Source organism: Corvus kubaryi, unplaced genomic scaffold, assembly GCF_017639235.1.
Source record: "Corvus kubaryi isolate FWS band 111438036 unplaced genomic scaffold, C.kubaryi_AGA036_p1.0 37184, whole genome shotgun sequence".
Taxonomy (NCBI): domain Eukaryota; kingdom Metazoa; phylum Chordata; class Aves; order Passeriformes; family Corvidae; genus Corvus; species Corvus kubaryi.
In genome coordinates, this window is record NW_024581051.1 from 450,644 (window position 1) to 470,510 (window position 19,867).

At 40.5% G+C, this 19,867-nt stretch overlaps 1 protein-coding gene across 1 annotated transcript in view; it reads right to left on the reverse strand.

Moving 5' to 3' along the window:
• Positions 1-323: 323 nt before the first annotated feature.
• Positions 324-19,867, reverse strand: part of LOC121661630 (opsin-5-like) — a 31,509-nt gene continuing 11,965 nt past the window's right edge. The window contains exons 3-6 of the mRNA XM_042022008.1: positions 8,680-8,779; positions 6,485-6,589; positions 3,321-3,544; positions 324-2,663 (exon numbers count right to left, since the gene is read on the reverse strand). Of these exons, the coding sequence (XP_041877942.1) occupies positions 2,223-2,663; positions 3,321-3,544; positions 6,485-6,589; positions 8,680-8,779 (870 nt within the window). The 3' untranslated portion in view covers positions 324-2,222. The remainder of the gene's footprint in view (positions 2,664-3,320; positions 3,545-6,484; positions 6,590-8,679; positions 8,780-19,867) is intronic.

Below are 19,867 nucleotides of genomic sequence, written 5' to 3' on the forward strand. Positions count from 1 at the left end.
AACCCAAGCACTTTCAGCAGTGAGAATTCTCAGTCCATCATGGTTACTGAGGTGGATTTTTTTGTTACACTTAGAAGCTTTCAAAACTGTGTGCTAACTTTGGCTAGCCCAGCCTGGCTTCATCCAGCTGCTACAGGATTTTGGACTAAACAATTTCATCTATTTCTGCAGCTGCAGCATGCACTTTTATCTGGAAGCAAAATGTTTACTTATTTGCCTTTAATTATTTATGGTAATGAAATAGCATCCATATCTCAAAATTTTCCAGAAAAATGAATGCTCTTGTAGTTCAGACCTGTGGCCATGAAAGAAAACACAGTTCCTCAGTGTTGCTTGTAATGTTTATTTGTTTTTAACTTCAAAACACAGGTGATTTTCTCAAAACAAATAGAGTAATGGGGGAAATGGAGGTGGGCTCTCTTTGTAACTTTTCCAAGAAATGAATCTGGAAGAGCATATTTTTGCAAAACAGCTACATTTTAGCACACCCAGACAGCAAGATTTCAAAAATTCATAAGTAGCAGAGGTTAGCAAAGAGTGTTGCTGCTTTTTTCTTTTTTTTTTCCCCGTCTTTTTCCCCCGTTTAACTTGCAAATGGCACTAAATGAACCCACAATTTCCATGACTAACACAGAGACATTTTAAAAGAAGTCTTTGAGTATGCAGTTACTTTTCAAGACAGGAGATGATGAAGACATACCTCCTCATTTTGATTCTGTAAAATAAACTTGGTGACATAATTGTAACATCTGATAGTCTGGCAACAGATTTAGGCCTACAGCATAGCTATTTAAATCACTATCCTTAGTTGCTACTTAGTTGGGTTTACCTAAAAGTCACTTTTTACCCATAGGCAGGTAGCTACGCTTTCTTTAGAAGCAGCAGTGAAGTGTTGGATTATACTTTGTAAATAGCTCTGATGCCACACCTCACCAGTCCTCTTAAAACCTAAGTGTCAGTTTTGGTTTCATTGCCTGTACATCTCTTGCTCCTCCTTGATAGAAAGGTAGAAAAATAACCATTTTGGAGACAATCAGTAAAATCAAAGGCCAGCTTTCCTGAATCAGAGTGCTAGAGCCAGGCCCTACTCACCAGGAAGGTCAGGGGAGGTGTAAATAATTCTGCAAACCAGTGAGGAAAAGTATGAAGCTGCTGCTCAGACTACAGTGACTAGAAAATACCAGGCTAGCATTTTCAGCATATTACTACTCCTAATCCTTGCATAGACATACAGAGAGTCAGGCACAGGCCATCAGAAGATGACCTATGAAGGTGATCTATGAAGACAGGCTGAGAGCTGGGGCTGTTTAGTCTGGAGAAGGCTTTGGGGAGACCTCACTGGGCCTTCCAGTACAAAAGGGGATGGAGAGGGACATTCTACAAGTGACAGGACAAGGGGGAAAGACTTTAAACTGAAAGACAGTAGGTTTAGATTAGATATTAGGAAGAAATTCTTTACTGTGAGGGTAATGAGACATTGCAACAGGTTGCCCAGGGAAGATGAGGGCGCTCCACTCATGGAAGCATTCAAGAGCAGGTTGGGTGGGGCTTTGAGCAACCTGGTGTAGTGGAAAGTGTCCTGGTCCATGGCAGAGGGGTTGAAAATAGATGATCTGTAAGGTTCCTTCCAACACAAACTGTTCTCTGATCCTGTGATCAGACACACTCCCATGAAGTCCCTGTGGGGCCTGGGAGCCCTATGGTGGGCACACCTGGGTACTCTAAAGGGAGAACGTGGCTTTTCCCACTACCTTGCAGCCTTTGCAGCAGTAGCAGCTCCACAGAAATCTCAGCAGGGCCCATCTTCTCCTACAGCTGTGAAGCACCACTGAGTTAAAACAATCATCTGTGGCTGTGACTGTTAAAGAGCAAAAGACATATTTGGAAATGTAGTCCAGAACTAATAAAATTTGGATAGCAACGTATTAATTATTTTTGCTAGCTAATGCCTGGTCTCCTGAAGTCAGTCTTTCTTTTCCTACATGACTGTGAAAATGAAGTGTTTCTGGCACTGGGTGTGCTGCCCACACTGTAATGTTCTTTGTAGCATTTTGTATCTACATGGAAGGAAAATATCACTTTACCATCTGATTTGCTTGAGTTGTATAGTCATCAGTGCTACAGCAAGAAACAGATGGAACGGGAATTAGTAAATTACTCAAGCGCTGCTCTGTAGATCATCTTCCTGAACACAGAGTGCATGTATTAAACAGCCACAAAACTTACAACCTATCACATTCAATATCAGGGTTCCTGGATGGTGTATCGAGAATACCAAAATACACTTCCCTGTTTGCTGGTGGTGGGGTGTTGGTTGGGCTTCCCACCCCAGAATCAGGGCTTGGTGCAGGGTGCATTTCTGCAGCACACTTCTCTTCTTTCTGAGAAGGCTGTGGCTGCTTTGGTTTGAGGTTTTTGAAACGTTTGAGCTTCACAGGATCCTTGACTTCCTTGGCACAATGGAACAAGATAAAAATGTCCCTTCGAAATTTGGAGCTCATTCCAAAGTAGATAACGGGATTGTAGAAGCTAGCAGACTTAGCAAACAAACTGGCAAGGATGCTGGTAAGGTTGGGCACAGGGTGACCGTAGGCAGACCATATAGAGATGACAGCATATGGTGACCATGCAATAATGAAGGCTGTGCAAATGACAATAGAAACCTAAAACACAGAAGAATAGTCTTAAATCTATTCTGGAAGACTACATCAGGAAAGGAAAACACTGGGAATAGTAACCTGAACACTTGGCTGGAAGGGAAAAGTCCAGATTGCCCTGAGGGTATGGTTTACAGGAGAATATGGGAAAGCAAATGGTTTGCTTTGATACAGCCAGGCAGACCTGGCTATATATTGAATTTTGGCATGGTGTGTGGTTGAGAAATGCCTCATCTAACAGAATGAAAATAGCTACATTCTTATATGTTTATAAGCATACAGAAGGTTTCAGGTAGACTTAACTAAACAGTGAGTAAATTAAAATCTCCACTCTAACTTCTGAGTATGCTCAGAAGTAATGTAACTTCTGAAAGAAAAAAGCATATGCAAAACCAAATTTTTGGGGTTTGTGCTGTATAACCCACTCCAATTATATTTAGATTATTTTTCACATGTGATGTAGCACCAATATTAACCAATAGATGCAGTAGAAATTTTAAACAAAGCTCATATTCTTCACTGAGTTCAGACTCTCTCACTACAGTTATCAAGAAATTAAATGCAATTGATTGGTTTTGTTCTCTTCTGTTCTAGTTGAGACCAATTTTTGGAAAGACAGATTTCATTGAGATGAATCCTACCCAATATGAAACCCAGACTCACCCTGGTGACGTCCCGCTCTATTCTCCTCTGTCTGTCTGTGGGATCACCCAGTCCTGTCAATGCATGGCTTAGTTTGACAGTATTGATAATCGACACATATGAGAAGACCATGACTGTGACAGGTAGGAAAAAACAGCAGATAAAAATGGAGATGATGTAGGACTTGTAGATTGTAGAGAAGTTGGCTTTTGCCCAGTCTATCTCACATGTGCCATACATGCGATCTGGAAAGCAAGGATATGTTGGTCAGCGTTTTTATAATATTTATCTACTTTTGAGCAATTAATTTATTAGTTAAAATGCTGTATTTTTCTTCTGTTGAGCACTACAGAATGGATTTATCTTCCTGATTTAATGAGACATGACATTACTTCCTACATAAATAATTTTTCAAGACCAGCTAGACTGTAACAAATTTTAATGTGTATTATCATTCTGTCGAGTTTCTACTGCCAGTGTAAACCCATAATGCACAAACTGTTGTTTCAGGATAGGAAATTGTGACACTTTATTTAAAAAAAAAAGGTTTTATATCCTTGAGTGATACGTACTCTTATTTGTCATAGCACTCTACGTAGTAACTTCGTAAGGGGGGCACTGTAACAGCGTAACAAGGAATTCCATAGACCGTATGCCAAATGAAAAAAGTCACTACTTACATAACGAAGTAGAAAATGAAAATATTGAGGCTCCTTGAGACAATGGAACTTCTACTGCAGAGAAGTACTACTGAGAGCCATGAGACCAAATTGATACAGCTAATGATAAAGATTACGAGACAATAAAACATATAAATACTTTGAGAGATATGAGACCTTTCGATAAATGGGAAACACACAGTCCAGCAACACAGAGATGCAGTCAGGCAGATTGCAGGGTCTACCACAAGTGAGACAACAGCTGATCAGGTACTTAAGGAAAAGGCAGTGGGAATAACATGTGGGAATACGCAGTGGGAATAACTGGCTCAAACACTTCTATATATAACAGTTGGCTTCTTTAGATCCCCTGATGTGTTTGTAAAGATGTCCTGATAGAAAAACTTGAGTTCTATAACATTAGAGGGTGTTCTATAACATTAGAGGGTTTTCTATAGATCGTGAATTGTGTATTTTCCTTTTTAAGTGGAAAAAGCTGGGGTTTTTTTCTAACAGCTATGGCAACAAATTGACTTACAAATAAATGAAGCATGAATCAAAATTATGTAAGTCAAGTATTTACAGGTCCCGGAGATATGTTACAGGTGAAGACTACATGATTTAGCAGCAGATCTCTCCCTAACATCCAGGAGTAGTTTTGAAGAAAAAAAATTCCCTTAATTCCTCACAGGTGATAGGAGATTTAAACAGGAGGAATTAAATGAGCAAAACCTTAAAATCTCTTTTATGATTCTCATCAAAAAGAGCTTGGCATTTTATCACCAAAAGCTCTAGGTTTTCCTGTCTGAATTTGTTCTGTAATAGAAATAGATTTTTCTCTCCTTTGCCTTTTTCATCAGTAGACCTCAAGATTCAAAAATATAACTATAAAATCTGGCTTAATTCTGGATTTCTGCTTTTTGGAACTTTTGCCTGAAAAATGAAACCAGCCTCCAGATGACAGGAAAAGAAAATCCTGCAGATTTTCCACAAGTCAGAATTCAGAGCTATGTTTTCCCCCTCTGGAGGGACAAAAACAAGTGGCTTTCCCAAAAATCAGTGGGGTCCTGGGGTCCCCTGAAGATATTGTGTAGAAGTGAAAGGTCCAAGGCAGCCAGCTGTAATGTGCTGTGGTCTGCTGGTGCCTGCTTCTGGACTTGCCACTGCTGGGCTCCCACATCTCCATGGGTGCCCTCACTGGAGATGTGTTTAGAGAGAGATAGCCCAGGAACCTGAAACTGCTGTGAGTCTCAGTAGGGGAAAGCACTCCTAGAAGTAGTCTTGAAAACCACTGTCAATTCAAAGTACAGACAAGGTCTACAGGGGCACTTGAATGTCCTGACAAAGCAGTGTTGCCCAAAAAGTCCGTGGCTCCAGTTTAAGGCCAAAAGCAGACATCAGAAGTCCCTCTATAAATGAGGAGCTGGTAGATTAGTGTAAAAAGAATACAGATCACCAGAAGATACACAGAAAATTACCAGTCCAAACCACCCAAGTTTATGACAGGTCCAGAGTGCAAAAATACGACATAAAATTCAAACAGTCTAATAAACAGCTGGAATTTGTCTCAAACCAAAGGTCCATTGAGCTTAATATCTTGGGTGTATTTTGGTTTGTGAAGGATAGAACACTTAACCAACCATAGGAATGGCTGCTTTTCTCACACCCACACTTCAAGGGTCCAGAGATACCTCAAAGTTACTTTATTAGTAAATAAGAAAATAAATGCACATAGCTGCTTCAGTAAGCCTCCATAGATTTCATGGCTTGTCAAAGAATGCAGAGGCTTACGGGATCCAGACAGGTAACTGCTGGACAATGTCAGTCACATGATTTCAATTGTTGAGACTTCTGTATCATTACCATTTGTTCCTAGATACTGGTTTTGTTGAATTCCTAAAGGCTTGAATTGAGGCAATTTCTCCATCTTTCCCCCATGAAGAAATTTTCTGGTCTGGAAATATCCCTTAGCCCTTGAATTCCTTCAGTGTTCACTATATTAATTTTTTCCTATTTTAAATCCCCCCCCTTTTTTGATATGGCTTTATCTTGCGCCCTGATTCTTTCTTGGACTGACAAACTTTCCAACATCTTTTAGTTCCTTTGCTATGTAAGTTTTCATATTTCCAACAAATTGTTTTGTCAAATCTTTCTGGCTCATCTTATTATAGTTTCAAGTTTAACTTGCTGGAACTTGTGTTCTTTTCTAGTTTCCTAAACTTGACAGTTTTTGAAAGATGTCTTTTGATAGTTTTCTTTATCTCACTGCTTAACCATGCCAAGTATTTTTGGCCTCTCTTTTTTCATAGGCAATATGCACTTGGTCCAAGCCTTTCCTGTGAAATCTTCAAAAAAATCTCTTTATAGCTGATACCAAAGCAGGCAAAACTCTGCGCCTACGTCATGCACGATGAATGATTTTCTCAGCTCCACGGTCTGATTTATCACAAACAGCAAGAAAGAAAGGTAAGTATCTTTGTCAAGGGGAGAGGTGCCAGGTAAGTACAACTGAAAGATACCTGTTACCTGTATAACTGCCCCAGCCAAGTAATGGAGCTGCGGACCAGAAGAAAGCTGCTACCCAAATGAGAACCAGAGCGACCGACATGCTGCTGTTGCTGATGCAGTGACCTGCAATGGCATGCTTGTGTCAGAAAATAGTATTGGAAAGGCAAACATATCTCTGAAACCTAAATGGACTCCTATACTACCAGCTAATAAGCAAAACACAGCTATTAAAAAATATTAACATAGAAAAATGCATATTCATAAGAAAAGTTTGATTTTGAAAGCATCTGTCAGGCTTATGTTACCACTGAAGAGTGGAAATGAATGTTTTTTAAGCAGGAGACAATGAGTTTGTTGAGCACTGTGGAATTAGCAAATTCTAGACTTACACTTTGCAATTTTGTAAAATGCAGGAAACAGTTATATTTTACACAGAAATAAACAAGATAAATCTAAATTCAGGGGACTTTCTTACTCGCTTCAAGGTTTTTCCCTGTTAAAAGGGAGAAACTAGCCCAGACTGTATTAACCATTCGATACAAAAGATTCAATCTGTCCTGCTGTTGCCATTCACTGTGGTTATTTCTTCATTTATGTAGGAAATATTCATGCAGTCACCAATTTCTGTTCCTCAACATTTCTGTAATGTTATACTGGGTACTTGCTCAGATTTACTTGAGATACAAACATAAATTATGCACACGATCAGATGGAAATGTGGTAGAGCTTCACAAAAGAGAAATGTGGGTTTTAAATATGACTTCTTAACATGCAATGAATAGAAGATGTAGGATTATATCACAACCAAATTCTATCAGCTCCAGCAGCATTTTGTGCTGAAAGCTGACTTCAACAAGTCTATCATTACAACAAACTGCAGAAGAACTTTCTGCAGAAAAAGTACCTCTGTGCAGAAGTTCTTTTCACAGCAATTACTCCTTGTGCTAGTAAAGAGAAAAACTCATCTGATGCATCCTGTATACTTACACATACTTTCCTGCAGACATTGAGAGGTTCCTGCCTGAAAGACAGTGCAAGCCACTTGTAATAAAGGCATGAAAATCGATCATACATTGTCCAAAGATTGGTGAAAAGAAGCCTAGGGATAACTTATGGTAGGTGTAGGTATAAAGAAGAGAGAATACATAGGACTCTCAGTGGAAGTCAAAATTTTGAGCAGGCAGGAGGCTCAGGATAAATGGTGAGGAAGTTTCTACTGATCCAGTGAAAGAGAGTGCCTGGGATGAGCGTGGTGATATATATGGACTGGTGAGGGCTTCAAAGGGCAGGAAATGTTTAAAGGATTTCAGATCAGGTTTGTGGGACAGTGGGACAGTCATATGTCTTCACAGAGGCATAACCAAAGGCTAACAAAAAACAAAGTTCAAAAATACAGAGTGGTGAATAAAAGGTTTGTAGCACCCGAGAGAGTAATGAACTGCGGTTGTTTGAGATATTAACGCTACAGATCAACAGGGCACTAGAGAAGGAAGAAGTGTGGGTATGAAGCTGTGGCAATGATGCTTTGCAGATCTGGGAGACAGGTAGGAGACAGGAACTGTGCAGGCAGAGTTGGGTCATAGTCAGTTCTGGGGATGGTAGGAGTAATTTTCATCTGACATGGCGTGAAAATGTCCAAGGGGAGTCTGGAGACGCACGTGGGGATGGCAGTGCTGCAAAAGCTGGAGGAAAGACCTGCAGACTGAATGTTCCCAGTGCCATCTAAAGGCATCATGATGCCTGCTGTGCATAAACCCTGGCAAAACACCCTGAAGAATGAAAATGTTTGTATGTACGGCAGCTTTCTGAATGAAGGATCTGATCCCTGACCGGAAACTTCCCAAACATCATCTCATAGAAGATCAAATCTATTTCTGTGAGATACAGACAACGATGTATCACTTAGGAGCAATTTAAGTCACACTTTGAGGAATACAGAGGGTCAGGAGGACCTGTGGTATCTTTGTCACAAGGATGAATTTACTCATGATGGCCCAAGTGTACTTGTAATAATTTGGCTCTTGCTGGAGTTTACCCTGAAGGATTCTATGAAAACATGTTTGTAATGTAAATGACAATATTATGTCCTGGTTTCCAATAAATTTAATTTATATTTAATATAGTCTGAGTGACTGACAATAGTAACTCTGAGAGAAATACAGATTGGCACCAGGTTCAGTGAAGGCAGAACTGGACGTGCCTTTATTCCTTACCTCTCTCAGGATGGCAGCCCTTGATATAGCGTGTCACACTGATCACTGTAAGGGTATTAATGCTAGCCAGGCCAAAGAGAAGTGTCAGGAAGCCATCAACCTGAAAAACAAAGCAGTACAGAATGTTCTTTTACTGTAGAGAATTGAGGGGGAAAAGAACCACAGGAATTTCTCCTGTCATTTTCATGTTAATGAACTCAAAAGTTTTTCCAGAAACCCAACTAGCAGGGAAATACAAAATGTCAGGTGCAGTTATCTTCTATAGGATCAGTGAGCAAGTAAATGTTCAAAAATTATGTAAGTGCTCCGTCATGTACATACAATAAGCAAGCAAGCACACCCTTACATCTGTGCTTCCCTTAAATGTCTTGCTAAATGAAGGAGAAAAACTTTGAACTGGAAAGAAGAAAAGCCCTGACCAGGCAAAAACGCCCTGGATGCAGCTGCCCTGCTTATACAGAACAAACATGTAAACTGATCCTAAGAAATTTAGGCCAAAGAGGGAAGAATGTAGGAGGTGATGGGCTTGGCTGAGTGAGAAAATTTGGGTTTTTTTCAAAAAAGACCCCCAAACCTAAATACATCCAGTAGATTGAGTCTCAATGTCTGGTGCTACTGGTTGCCTGCTATTTCTGAAGCCCTGATCCTCATCCCCTTGCTGTGACACAGGCAGAGCTGTGCAGCTCTGTGGCTCCCGCTGACATCAGTGCTTCAGCCACATCCCAGGATGGCCACAACTCTGTGAGCTCCACGTCCGGGTGTAACCAGGAAGTTCTGTTGACCGTAGTGGACATGGATGCAGCCATCTTCTAGGGAGCACTGTATGGCTGGGAAATGATCCAGGGCAACACACTGATGGCAGTCTTTATGTTTGGAATCTTGCACTGATATATTAAACTGTCCAGAGCAGAGGAGCTCTTGGAGGTCCCAGTTTTACATCTAGAGAAGCAAGAATATTAAGCAAGTGTCTCTGGACCGTAACTTGGCATTAAAATAGTGACATTATCGGCGGAAAGGCACACAATTATTCTACAGTAACAAACTCTGTCTTTGTATGAACAGGGACAACTCCTGTGGAATTCAATTTATCCCAGCACTGAATCTGGGGCTTTAATCCAGGCTTAAAGCTAAGACCCTGGGAGATTGTATAAATTAAATCGGGTAAAGGGTTAGAAAAAGGACTGCTTCATCACTTCTTTCACTGGTGTTTTTTCTTATTACCAGTGCCCTCATATTGATTCTAAAGACTCTTTATGGCCAACTTTTACAGACCCACCACATTTTAAATGCATACAAGGCTTGCTACTACAACAATCTACACCCACCTGTGCTCCGATTACAATCAGCTCATGCTTGGTGTATAAATGCAACCTTGTTTAGAACAGACTTTCTTGGATGTCTCAGCTGCTTGGTAGAAGCTGCACTCAGCTGAATTTGGCCTGCTGTGTGCTGTGGAGGCTGGTGAAATACCTGGATATGTAAATGTGCTCTGTGTCTCATTAGTCTTACTGGTGCAAACAGCTGCCGCTTCTCCATTTGCTCTGCCAATGCTTCGTAGATGCGGAAAGTATAATGGCCATAAGCTTAAGGAATTGCATTAGTTATTAGATTAGAAAGGAAGCAGTACTTCAACAAGAATGCAAATAAACACTTTGAAATTAAGTCTAAAGAGCCATGAGATTGAATGCTAAAAGAGCAGAACAGGCTTCTCACTGTGTATTACAGGCCTGTGTTGAAAGCAGGGGAGTTTTTCTGAAATAGATCTGTGTTTGTTTTATCACTGGCAGATGTGACTGTCACTTTTCTCCCACCCTCCTTCCCTGATGTCAGACTAAAGAGAGACAATTATATCAAGTGATTGGTCCAAACAGCCTCTGAGCACACCTACGAGGGACAAAGGTGGGTCTAAAAATACACTCTTGTCCTTTATCATTTAAGATGAAGCTGTCACCATAAGAAAAAAAAGCCTAAATGTTTTCTTTGGAGTGGGGCCTTGCTAATAAAATGCAGATTTATCTAAATCAACATAGTTCATAGGATTGAGCCATTGCCAGCACCACATCCTGTTTTCATACTACTTCATAACATCATTTCATCAGATCTTCCGCAGGTGTGGGAGCTACCACCAGAGATGTTACCAGGGCCAAATGGTTTGTGAGTGGCTAAGTGGCAGCAGCCTCCCAGGGCAGCTATCATTGCCCCCATGCTGGCCACAGGCTTGGTGGTTTGGGAACAGGTGACAGCGGGAAATGTCATGAAGCAGAGGGAGCCCTGGGGATGACAAGAGCTCGGATGAAGTGAATAAAGGAGGTAAATGGTGGCTCTCAGGCAGAACAGCCCTTAGAGGAGCCACAGCACCTGGAACATTAAACCACGAGAGACCATCCAACAGGCTGCTTTGGGAGCATGATGCTCAGATCACTCTTGACCCAAATGTTTATTGGCAACAAGTGGCTTTTGAGGCCTGCTATGCATAAACCATTTCCCAGCAACTTTGTCAATGCTGCAACACTTTTATACGGGTGTCATTTAGCCATATGTCTTCAGAAGAAAACAAGGGATCTTCCTCTCGATGTAGCCAAATTACTTCAAGCTTACACCTACTGGATTTGGAAGAAAGATCTGTGCTACTTTTTCTGTTCTTGAACAGACAGCCCTGACTGTAGGTAACAAGGCAACTGCTTGGCACCCAAAGTAGGTAACAACAGGAAAACTGCTTTAACATAGTCCCAATTTCTATAGACAGAGATTAATATCTGCAGGTTACAAAAATATGTGATAATTTCAGTTTTCTGCATTTTTTAAGATGTATGGAATGAGGAAGGAAATACTAGAATAGTAAATAACATTTAATTACTTTGGAAGATTGATGCTCTTCCCCTTCCACAATTCTGGTTTTCCTTTTTGTCTACCCCCCAGCTAACTCCTTCCTTCCACAGTCATAATATTTCCTCCATTTTTGTGTAATGCAATTTTGTCCTTCCTATTATTAATTATGATCAAATAGCAGCAGTGTTAACAGGCAAAAACGAATTCTGATATAAACACAAAGTTGATTGCATGGTAATTTGAATACACCAGCTTTCCCTTTTACCCATTAAGAAGCAGGAATGGATTAGCAATTTTAAAAGCTTTTCTCCCAGTGCTCTACCAGCATTACTCCCTTGGCTATATAGATACTCATGGAAGGTGCTCATTATCTTTATGCTGCCTGGAAGGTAAGAGACAACTGAAGAAAAAATTGTGGGTTTTTTCTGCTTTGTACTTGTGCCTGACTTTAAATCTCACTAATGCTCTCGGTGCACTACTTACAACCCACAATACATAGAGCATGCAAATTCATTTGCTTTGACACAGGGAGAGTTTGGAATTCCCAGAGCACTATGAAATTTTTAGCTGTGAGCTTGGGTGTGCCCCACTTTTACTACCTTTAATACTTATGAATCCCTACGGATTCATAAGGGTTGTCTTCATTTAAAGCAGAGTAAAATATAACCTATTGTTCTTATTATTGGATTAATCAAGGCTTAATTGCACAAAAGCAGATTGGCAAAATAGCTATTACTTTTCACTTTAGGCCAAAATATTGGTCTCACCAGCCACAAAGGCTGCCTCACTCCCTCCTCTGGCCTACTGGTAAATCTGCTGCAATTTCCCAAAGTCCATTTGTTTCCTTTCAGAACCACAGCATCCTGTATTTTTCTTCTATTGAAAATGAGATAATGAATATGTAAAAAGGATAAACTTCAAACAGGGGTTATTTGCCCACAGCATAGACTTAAAGTCGCCACAATAAAGTCTCTCAGAATTACTATATTTTTTTAATACAGATCAGATTCTTCTGAGATCATAGTGTGAATAGATAATGGCAATAAACCTCCTTCAACATCAAGAAATGAAAAAGCATTTAAATCAATCTTCAAGAAACACATTCGTAAAAGCAATTGCAGATATCTTTGAATAGATATTTTAAAATTTAGAAACTTCATTTTAAATGTAACAATTTCTTAAAGTTTGAAGTAAATGCAAAAATATTCCGCTTGAGTCTGATGACATCACAATTCTCCCATCCCTCAAATATACTATGATGCGTCAACTGGACTACAGTAAATCTTTAATCATAGAGGTTCTAGAAGAGCTACCAGGGTTCATAATCAAAACTTGTCTTCACAGAAGACTAATTAAAACTCACAATGCATAGTGTTCCTAAAGCACTCAGGTGGTTTCTTTAAGATTTCCTACAATATAGGAGGTGAAAGAGACTTATCATTTGCTACAGTTCCCACAACATCTTTTGCTCATGAGACATTGTTCTGCTATGGCTGCATTCTGCCTTTTAAAATGCCTTAGTAGGCTTCAAGGGTAGCTGCTCTTAGAGGTGATGGCATTAACCCAAGCCATTAGAGGCCTCTGACACAAATGCCACTCCATGTATCAGTAAACAATGAGAATTGATACACTACAGGATTAGGGAGTTTAAACCGTTAAGTGAGACCATCAGATACTCAGTATTTTGCACTCAGAAAGTGATTCAATCTTTCTGTGGATGGCATATATTCTAAAGATAGAAAAATATGAATGCAGTATTTAGACTATACTATTATGTGTCCAGATATGAAATTATACTAATTATACTATATAGTCAATGTATGTTCAGTGCCACTATTAATATATGCAGGTCAAGTTTTGCCTTTAGTAATACTGCGGAACCCAGTTTTATATACCAGGTTAATCAAGTGAGGTTCAAGGCATATTTACTTTGGGCTGACCTTTAGCTACTTTACTTGCAGCCTCTGAGGCCACAATTTCTACTCCTAGTCATACATGCCCCTATCAGTGAGCACAGCTTTGAAATCAACAACCCCACCGAGGGCATGGCATTTAACAAACAGGTAGAAACTGCTTGCAGAATTTCCTTACACAGCCTCATCAGATTATAATCTTACTTCAAATACCCCATCTCCAAATGCTTGGAAACACCTGCTTTCTAGCTCTGGATAGATGCCATGGAATCATGGCAGGTTTTATGCCTCTCATGTCCACCCACAAAGAATAAACAGGGAGCATGTAGTTCATACTACCAGATGATCCAGACACAATGGAAAGATTCCCATCTTCAGGTTAAATGCTGAATTGCCATTGTCTTTTTGTGAATTAGTGTAGAGGGAAATTAAGGAGCACCAGATAGGAAAATCTAGCATTGCCCTTTGGAAACACCTGTGCTACACTATGTAGAATTCTTTTCAGTGTGCCTGAGCCAAAACTCCTCTCCACTTTAGTGATGATAATTCAGATAATTCTACCTGTTTAGTGTTAGCATCACCATTAATACCAACAAACAAATACACAGATAAAAGAAGAGTCACCTGTCTTGTCTTTACATTACCATAGAAGGCAAGGCTTGGCTTTGTGGCCTGTGGAAAACTGAGATCCATGAACATCAGATTAAAATCACGCTTTTTGTTTTTAATGTATTTTCTTTGACATTTCAGAATATCATGCTAAATGTTTCTCTAGTCTTACACACCTCAAGGGAATCAGAAGTCCCACTGTTCATGGACTTTGCCAGGACATCTCAGAGACTACAAGTGACCCTTCACATTGTCCAAAGTACAGTCATCTGTGCTGCTTCCCAACAAGAAGGAATTTGTTTACGTAGCCACCCTCAGGTTAATACAAGGCCATCATCACTGCTGGCTTAATGCCTGCAGTTGAGCTTGTTCTTCTGCTCATGAAGCTCCTAGGCAAAAGGCAGGACAGGTTAGTGATGGTACCAGCTTGGCCTTAAGTGGCCAAGACAGGAACATGCTACTTTCCTGAAAACCTGAAAAAGCTGCATGGCTACTAGCAGACCTCTTAAGTTAATACTCTTGCCCCCTATGGATCCTGTACCAAAATAACAGGAGTCACAAGCATTTCCAAGGAGTCCTAGTAGACCAGGGAGAGCATGGAAGGCAATATAAAAGATACAGTTTATTCTTGGCCTTAAAGGGCGATCTGGAAACCCACCAGATGCAATATCATCCCTTCCTGCAAGGACAGTGGTGTGGAAATTCTGTATGTCATGTCATATACAGCCCACTGCAAGCAGCAGTCATCTTGTCATTGATTCACTTAGCACAGGACCAAGGTCAGGACCTGATTTGCTTCCTATGTACTACGTGTACTCACATAATGGAATATATTTTTGTGATAGAGAAGATGAGTAAATGTGAGGTAGAACTATATAGGATATTTACAAATTTTATCAGAGTGGTATTTTAATTTCAGATGAAATTTTGCCTAAAAGCCAGTGAGAGGGTGTGGCATACAGAGAGGAGTCAGAAGAATATGAATTGTTCAGCCCCATGGTGAGAAGATCTTGAATGATGAAGGAGTGATAGACAGCATTTTTTGAAAGAAGACATTTAATATCTTAGACATCAGCACAGAAGGATGTGGAAGGCAACTGTTTTCCACATAGAAAAATAAGAAGCCTTCTGGGTGGAAAAGCAAATGCAGGAATCAAAGCTTAGGCTTTGTAAATTCCTGGCTCTGTAGGAGCACTCTCAGTCAACGAATGCCCATTCCAGGCAGCAGTGTGTGGTTTGACACAGAACTTGGGTGTCACAGCAGAGGCTATGTCAAACTCGTTAAACAAGGAAACAGATAGTTTGGGCATGATTTTTCACTACCAAATATATAACTTACCTAATTAGTCACAATTGACTGCAGAAATAATAATTTAGAGGAAAATGAAGGAGAATTCATGACTAATGAAAACTGGCGGAACTTCCCTGAAGTCACATTAGTTACACTGAAATGATCTTCTATGTTGCTAATGATTCTGTTTGTGCAGTCTTTCCCCCCTTCCCTGCAGATGAAGTATTTTTCTCATTAAAATTCAGCTCACAGATGTCTACATGAGTTGCCTTTACCTCTTTGACTGCAATGTGTACACTCTTTAGATTATACGAAGGCAGACCAGAAATAAAGAAATAGGGAAGACTAGTACCTCTGCAACTTTATATTTCAGTATCCAAATCTCATGTAGGCAAGGAAACAAGAAGGAGGATACATTCTAGTGTTCATAATTGAGATATAAATTTGTTTCAGAAAAGGTAAAGGAAAAAAGTGAATGGATGATGGAGCAAGGTGAATGGGTGATTAAGCTGGAACAAGTATGAGAAACAATGCATAGACATTTGGCAGTAGTGGCTGGCATTTTCCTCAGTAATCTCCCCAGCAGCAGTACAGGGAAGGCAGTAAAATGAAAACTTGTAAGGTTTAATTTTGGTCCTTCCCATCTGACATTGCTTTTATTACCAGTCACATGGACTGTGGAGCTACCATTGGTCACTTGTCTCCCCAGAATGTGAGGGAGTACCATTCCACATATAGTAATGTGTAAACACTTTCTTGGTATTTATAAAATGCATAAAATCACTAACTGAGTCAAGAGAGTCAACAGTCTAGCTAAATAAAGAATTCGTTGGTTTTATGTTTATGTCCATATTAAATGAACAGAAATTAATGGGCTCCAAATTTAATCTGTTTATAAGAACATAAATGCCTTTAGGGCTTTTGATTTATCAGACAATTTACAGAAGATTTTGTTAAAAGAAGAAAGTATTAATCCTCTATTTTATGCTCAGACAAGATTTAGCAATATTTTACAATCTGTGTATAGAAAAAGAGATAAATGCATGTTCTGAGAAAGCAAATGCCATTAATAAAATAAAAAAGAATTTATTCTAGGTTAAAAGCCCTGCCCTCAAAACTTCTGAAAACAGCCCGTGTGTTTTCATCATACTGTTCTCAGCATTTTCTACTGCTTCAATCTTCCTTTTGGTGTTTCAGATATTCAGTTCTATTTTTTACAAAAGGGGGACATTATTTCTTCTAGAAATGTCATGATAGAGCCCTGGATATTTAATAACACCCAAAATACTGGAGTTTTTTAGGTGCTAGCAAGAGTTAGTGACTGGAAGTTGAATCTCCAAAAGGGGATAAGAGCCAATATGCTCAGTTTTGCAGGCTTTGCTCACTTGCCTGGTGAAAGGAGGGTTGTGGCTCTGAGCTCTGCTCCTAGATTGGAGGTGGCTAAGCTGGTGAGCAAATGAGGCTCCTAAAGAAGCCAACAGAACAAGGTGATGCACATGTCTCACCCTCTGATTTTTCATGTCTTCTCAACACAAAGGATTGTGATTCCTTGTTATTCACAGCCATATCCTTCCCTTAACTGTGCAAGACCTTTCAAAAATTAAGCAGTGTCTCTGTAAAAAGCAGAGGGATTGCTGACCCATTCTCCCTTTACCCCCATGGAGTGTGTGGGAGAGCTGGATTTACTTTTCTCCATTTGAAGGTGCTCAGACCCACATTCCCTGCCTAGGAGCAGAGACCCAAGACTATTCATCATAAGGGGATGCCCAGATGTTCCTAAAGCAAACAAATACTGGGGCCAGAGACTAAAAGAGGCTCCCTACATTACTGTCAGACATCCATCAGAGGCAGGGGAACCCTCCTTGTCCAACAGCAGCATTGGTAAAGTAGGGATATCACACATCTAATTTAGCTTTTCTTAGACATCCCTATTTATCTGTGATTTCAGATGGCAACTTGATCAGCTGCACCACCACAATCTAGGAAATCTGCTAAAGTGCAAGAAATCCCAGGTATCTGTGGGTCACTTACTCCTCCCTAAGTACACACGAAGTCTGGTGCTTCCAGAAAATTTTTGACTTCCTGGGCACACCATGGCCTTTCAGGGTGTACATACACCACAGATCTGGTGCTGTCAGGCAAACTGAGTATTAGTTTCAGTGCATTAGGGCTAACAGAGTAGAACAATACCTGTGTACATTGTGGGGCTTACTGCTGATCACCACATTGCCGTGTGCTTCTGCCCAGGGTATGTCAGGCAGGAATAAAGAAGCGCTGCGCGAAGCATGGAAGCACTGCAGAGCTCAAACCCAGGTTTCCTCCCTGCTTTGTAGCAAAACCAGCCACAGGATGAGACAGTAATTTTTCTCTCTCTTCTGCTCCCCTCCATGTCTTTATTATGCTGCACAACACAAAGCAGCCTTGTGAGGTTGAAGGCAGGACCTTGAAGGCTGGTGCTTGGGATGGTGAGGGCAGGCTGCAGGGACAGAGTCAGTGGGAGTTGGATCCTGTCAGACAAGCTACTGTGGTGCTCACTGATACCTCAAAGTGGAACTTTTTTTTAATGGCTGCTCCTGAGGCTGTTTCTGTGCAGAGACAGGTCTGCTGGGGATGCTCTGGCACCATCTGGCTGGCCAGATGGGCTGGGAATACCTGGGCTAGTGATAGTGAGGTGAGTGCATCTGCGGTAACAGCGTCAGTCAGCACGTCAGGAACAGGGGGTATGGCTGTGAGGGTACCGTAACCTGGAGATAACCACTCTGTGCTCTGGGCTGCACAGCCCACACACATCTCACATGTAAGAAACAGGCAGAAAAAAGGAATTTTTTTTAAAAGAAGCCTATACCAACAGAGTGAGCACACGGTAAAGAGTCAGTTTTCTTGATCCTCATAGTAAAACCTGTGTTTATAAAATTAATATTTAAGTAACCAAAGTGCATAATGAAAAATAATTTTAAAAAATTAGAAAAGTGAACGACTGGAAACAAGTTTAAACTGAAGTACCAGGATTATGAAGGATTTCAAATTCTAAGGAACTCCATAGCCCATTCTTGTTTTCAGACATGAATGTACCTATGGAGTTCAGATAGGTTATAATCCTTTCCCTGTATTTAGAGGCCTCCTGAAGCCTGCAACTTTTGTTGTATTTGCCACGTGATTAACAAATACAAGAAAAACTTTCTGTCATTTGATAAATAAGGCTTAGAAGAAACCATATTTGCCTGCAGAGAAGTAATATTTCTCTACTTCCTCCATGTAAGAACATTTGCACACAGTTTTATTTACAGGTTTCAGTGTAACTTCTGGTTCAGAAGAACATACAAATAAAAAAATACAGGAAGTACAAAAATATATTCTGAAGTAGCTTTTCACTCGGAATATGGTCAATGGGCAACAGATGGCTCTTGGTCACTGGGTTACATTTCCTGACCTGAAATTTACCATAGGAACCAGTTTACTTACTGACCATATTGGGAGACGCTAAAAAATGAATGTGTCAGAGCCTGACTGTCCTTCCTCTATCCAGATCAGGAACAAGAGACAGTGATAGAGCAGAGGTATTAAAGAGAAGTGAAAGCAGATTCCAAAACCCACCATTGGAAAACTGTATTTCTACAGAACATTCAGCAGAGGCAGCACTTGAATACGGACGTACCATGTAACCTCATTCCCAAGAGAATAGCCCTGTCAGACTCAAAAAGTAATGTTCGGCATGGGAAAGAAAAGTGTTGTTTCTTCCATAAAGAGGAGGAGAACAGGAGAACTCCTCTCTGTCCCTTTCAGCAGGTATGCAGTGAGATGGTCCTTGTACCTGGAGATACATCTTTTGTTACAGAGAGCTTTCAAAGACTAGGCTGTTTTGAGAGAAGTACTATTTGTCTGTCTTTCCCCCACTCCCTTCAACCGGGGCAGCCAAGGATGGTGAACCTTAATGTTCAAAAATGTTACCTGAGGGCACAGAAGGAGACCCGAGTCAGAGGAAAACAAAATAGTTAGGTGGATTAAGCGAGGTGATAGTTTCTTCATAAATAGAAATGACAGGCTACCTTGGGAAAATAAAATTTCCCTAAGCATACCTGACAGCAGAAGCTGACTGATCAATAGGAGCAAATGTGTAGTGAACCGGACAATGACAGAAAGCCAAGTAAGGCCGTCCTCTGCAGTCAGCAAAACAAACCAAGTGAGGGAAAACACACAGGCCATGCTAAGAAGAGAGCCATGCTCATGTATGCAAAGTGCCACCCCAGCTACTTGCAGAGGAGCCCGCGTGCATGAGGGGAACAAAAGACACCGACTTCGGCAGGTCCTCACAGAGAGCATGGGTTTTACCTTCGTGGCACAAAGGTCCTCACTCCTCATGTTCTGCATGTGAGACCCCTTCTAGCAAGACTACAAATTCAGACTACAGCAATCAAAACACTACTGTTCAACATTAACCATTTTTAGAACAATTTTTGTGCTGGCTGTCCACACACACGTGGAAATGTTCACATCTCTTTTTTTATGCACAGAAGATTCCTTCTATTTCTGCACAATATTGTTGCTA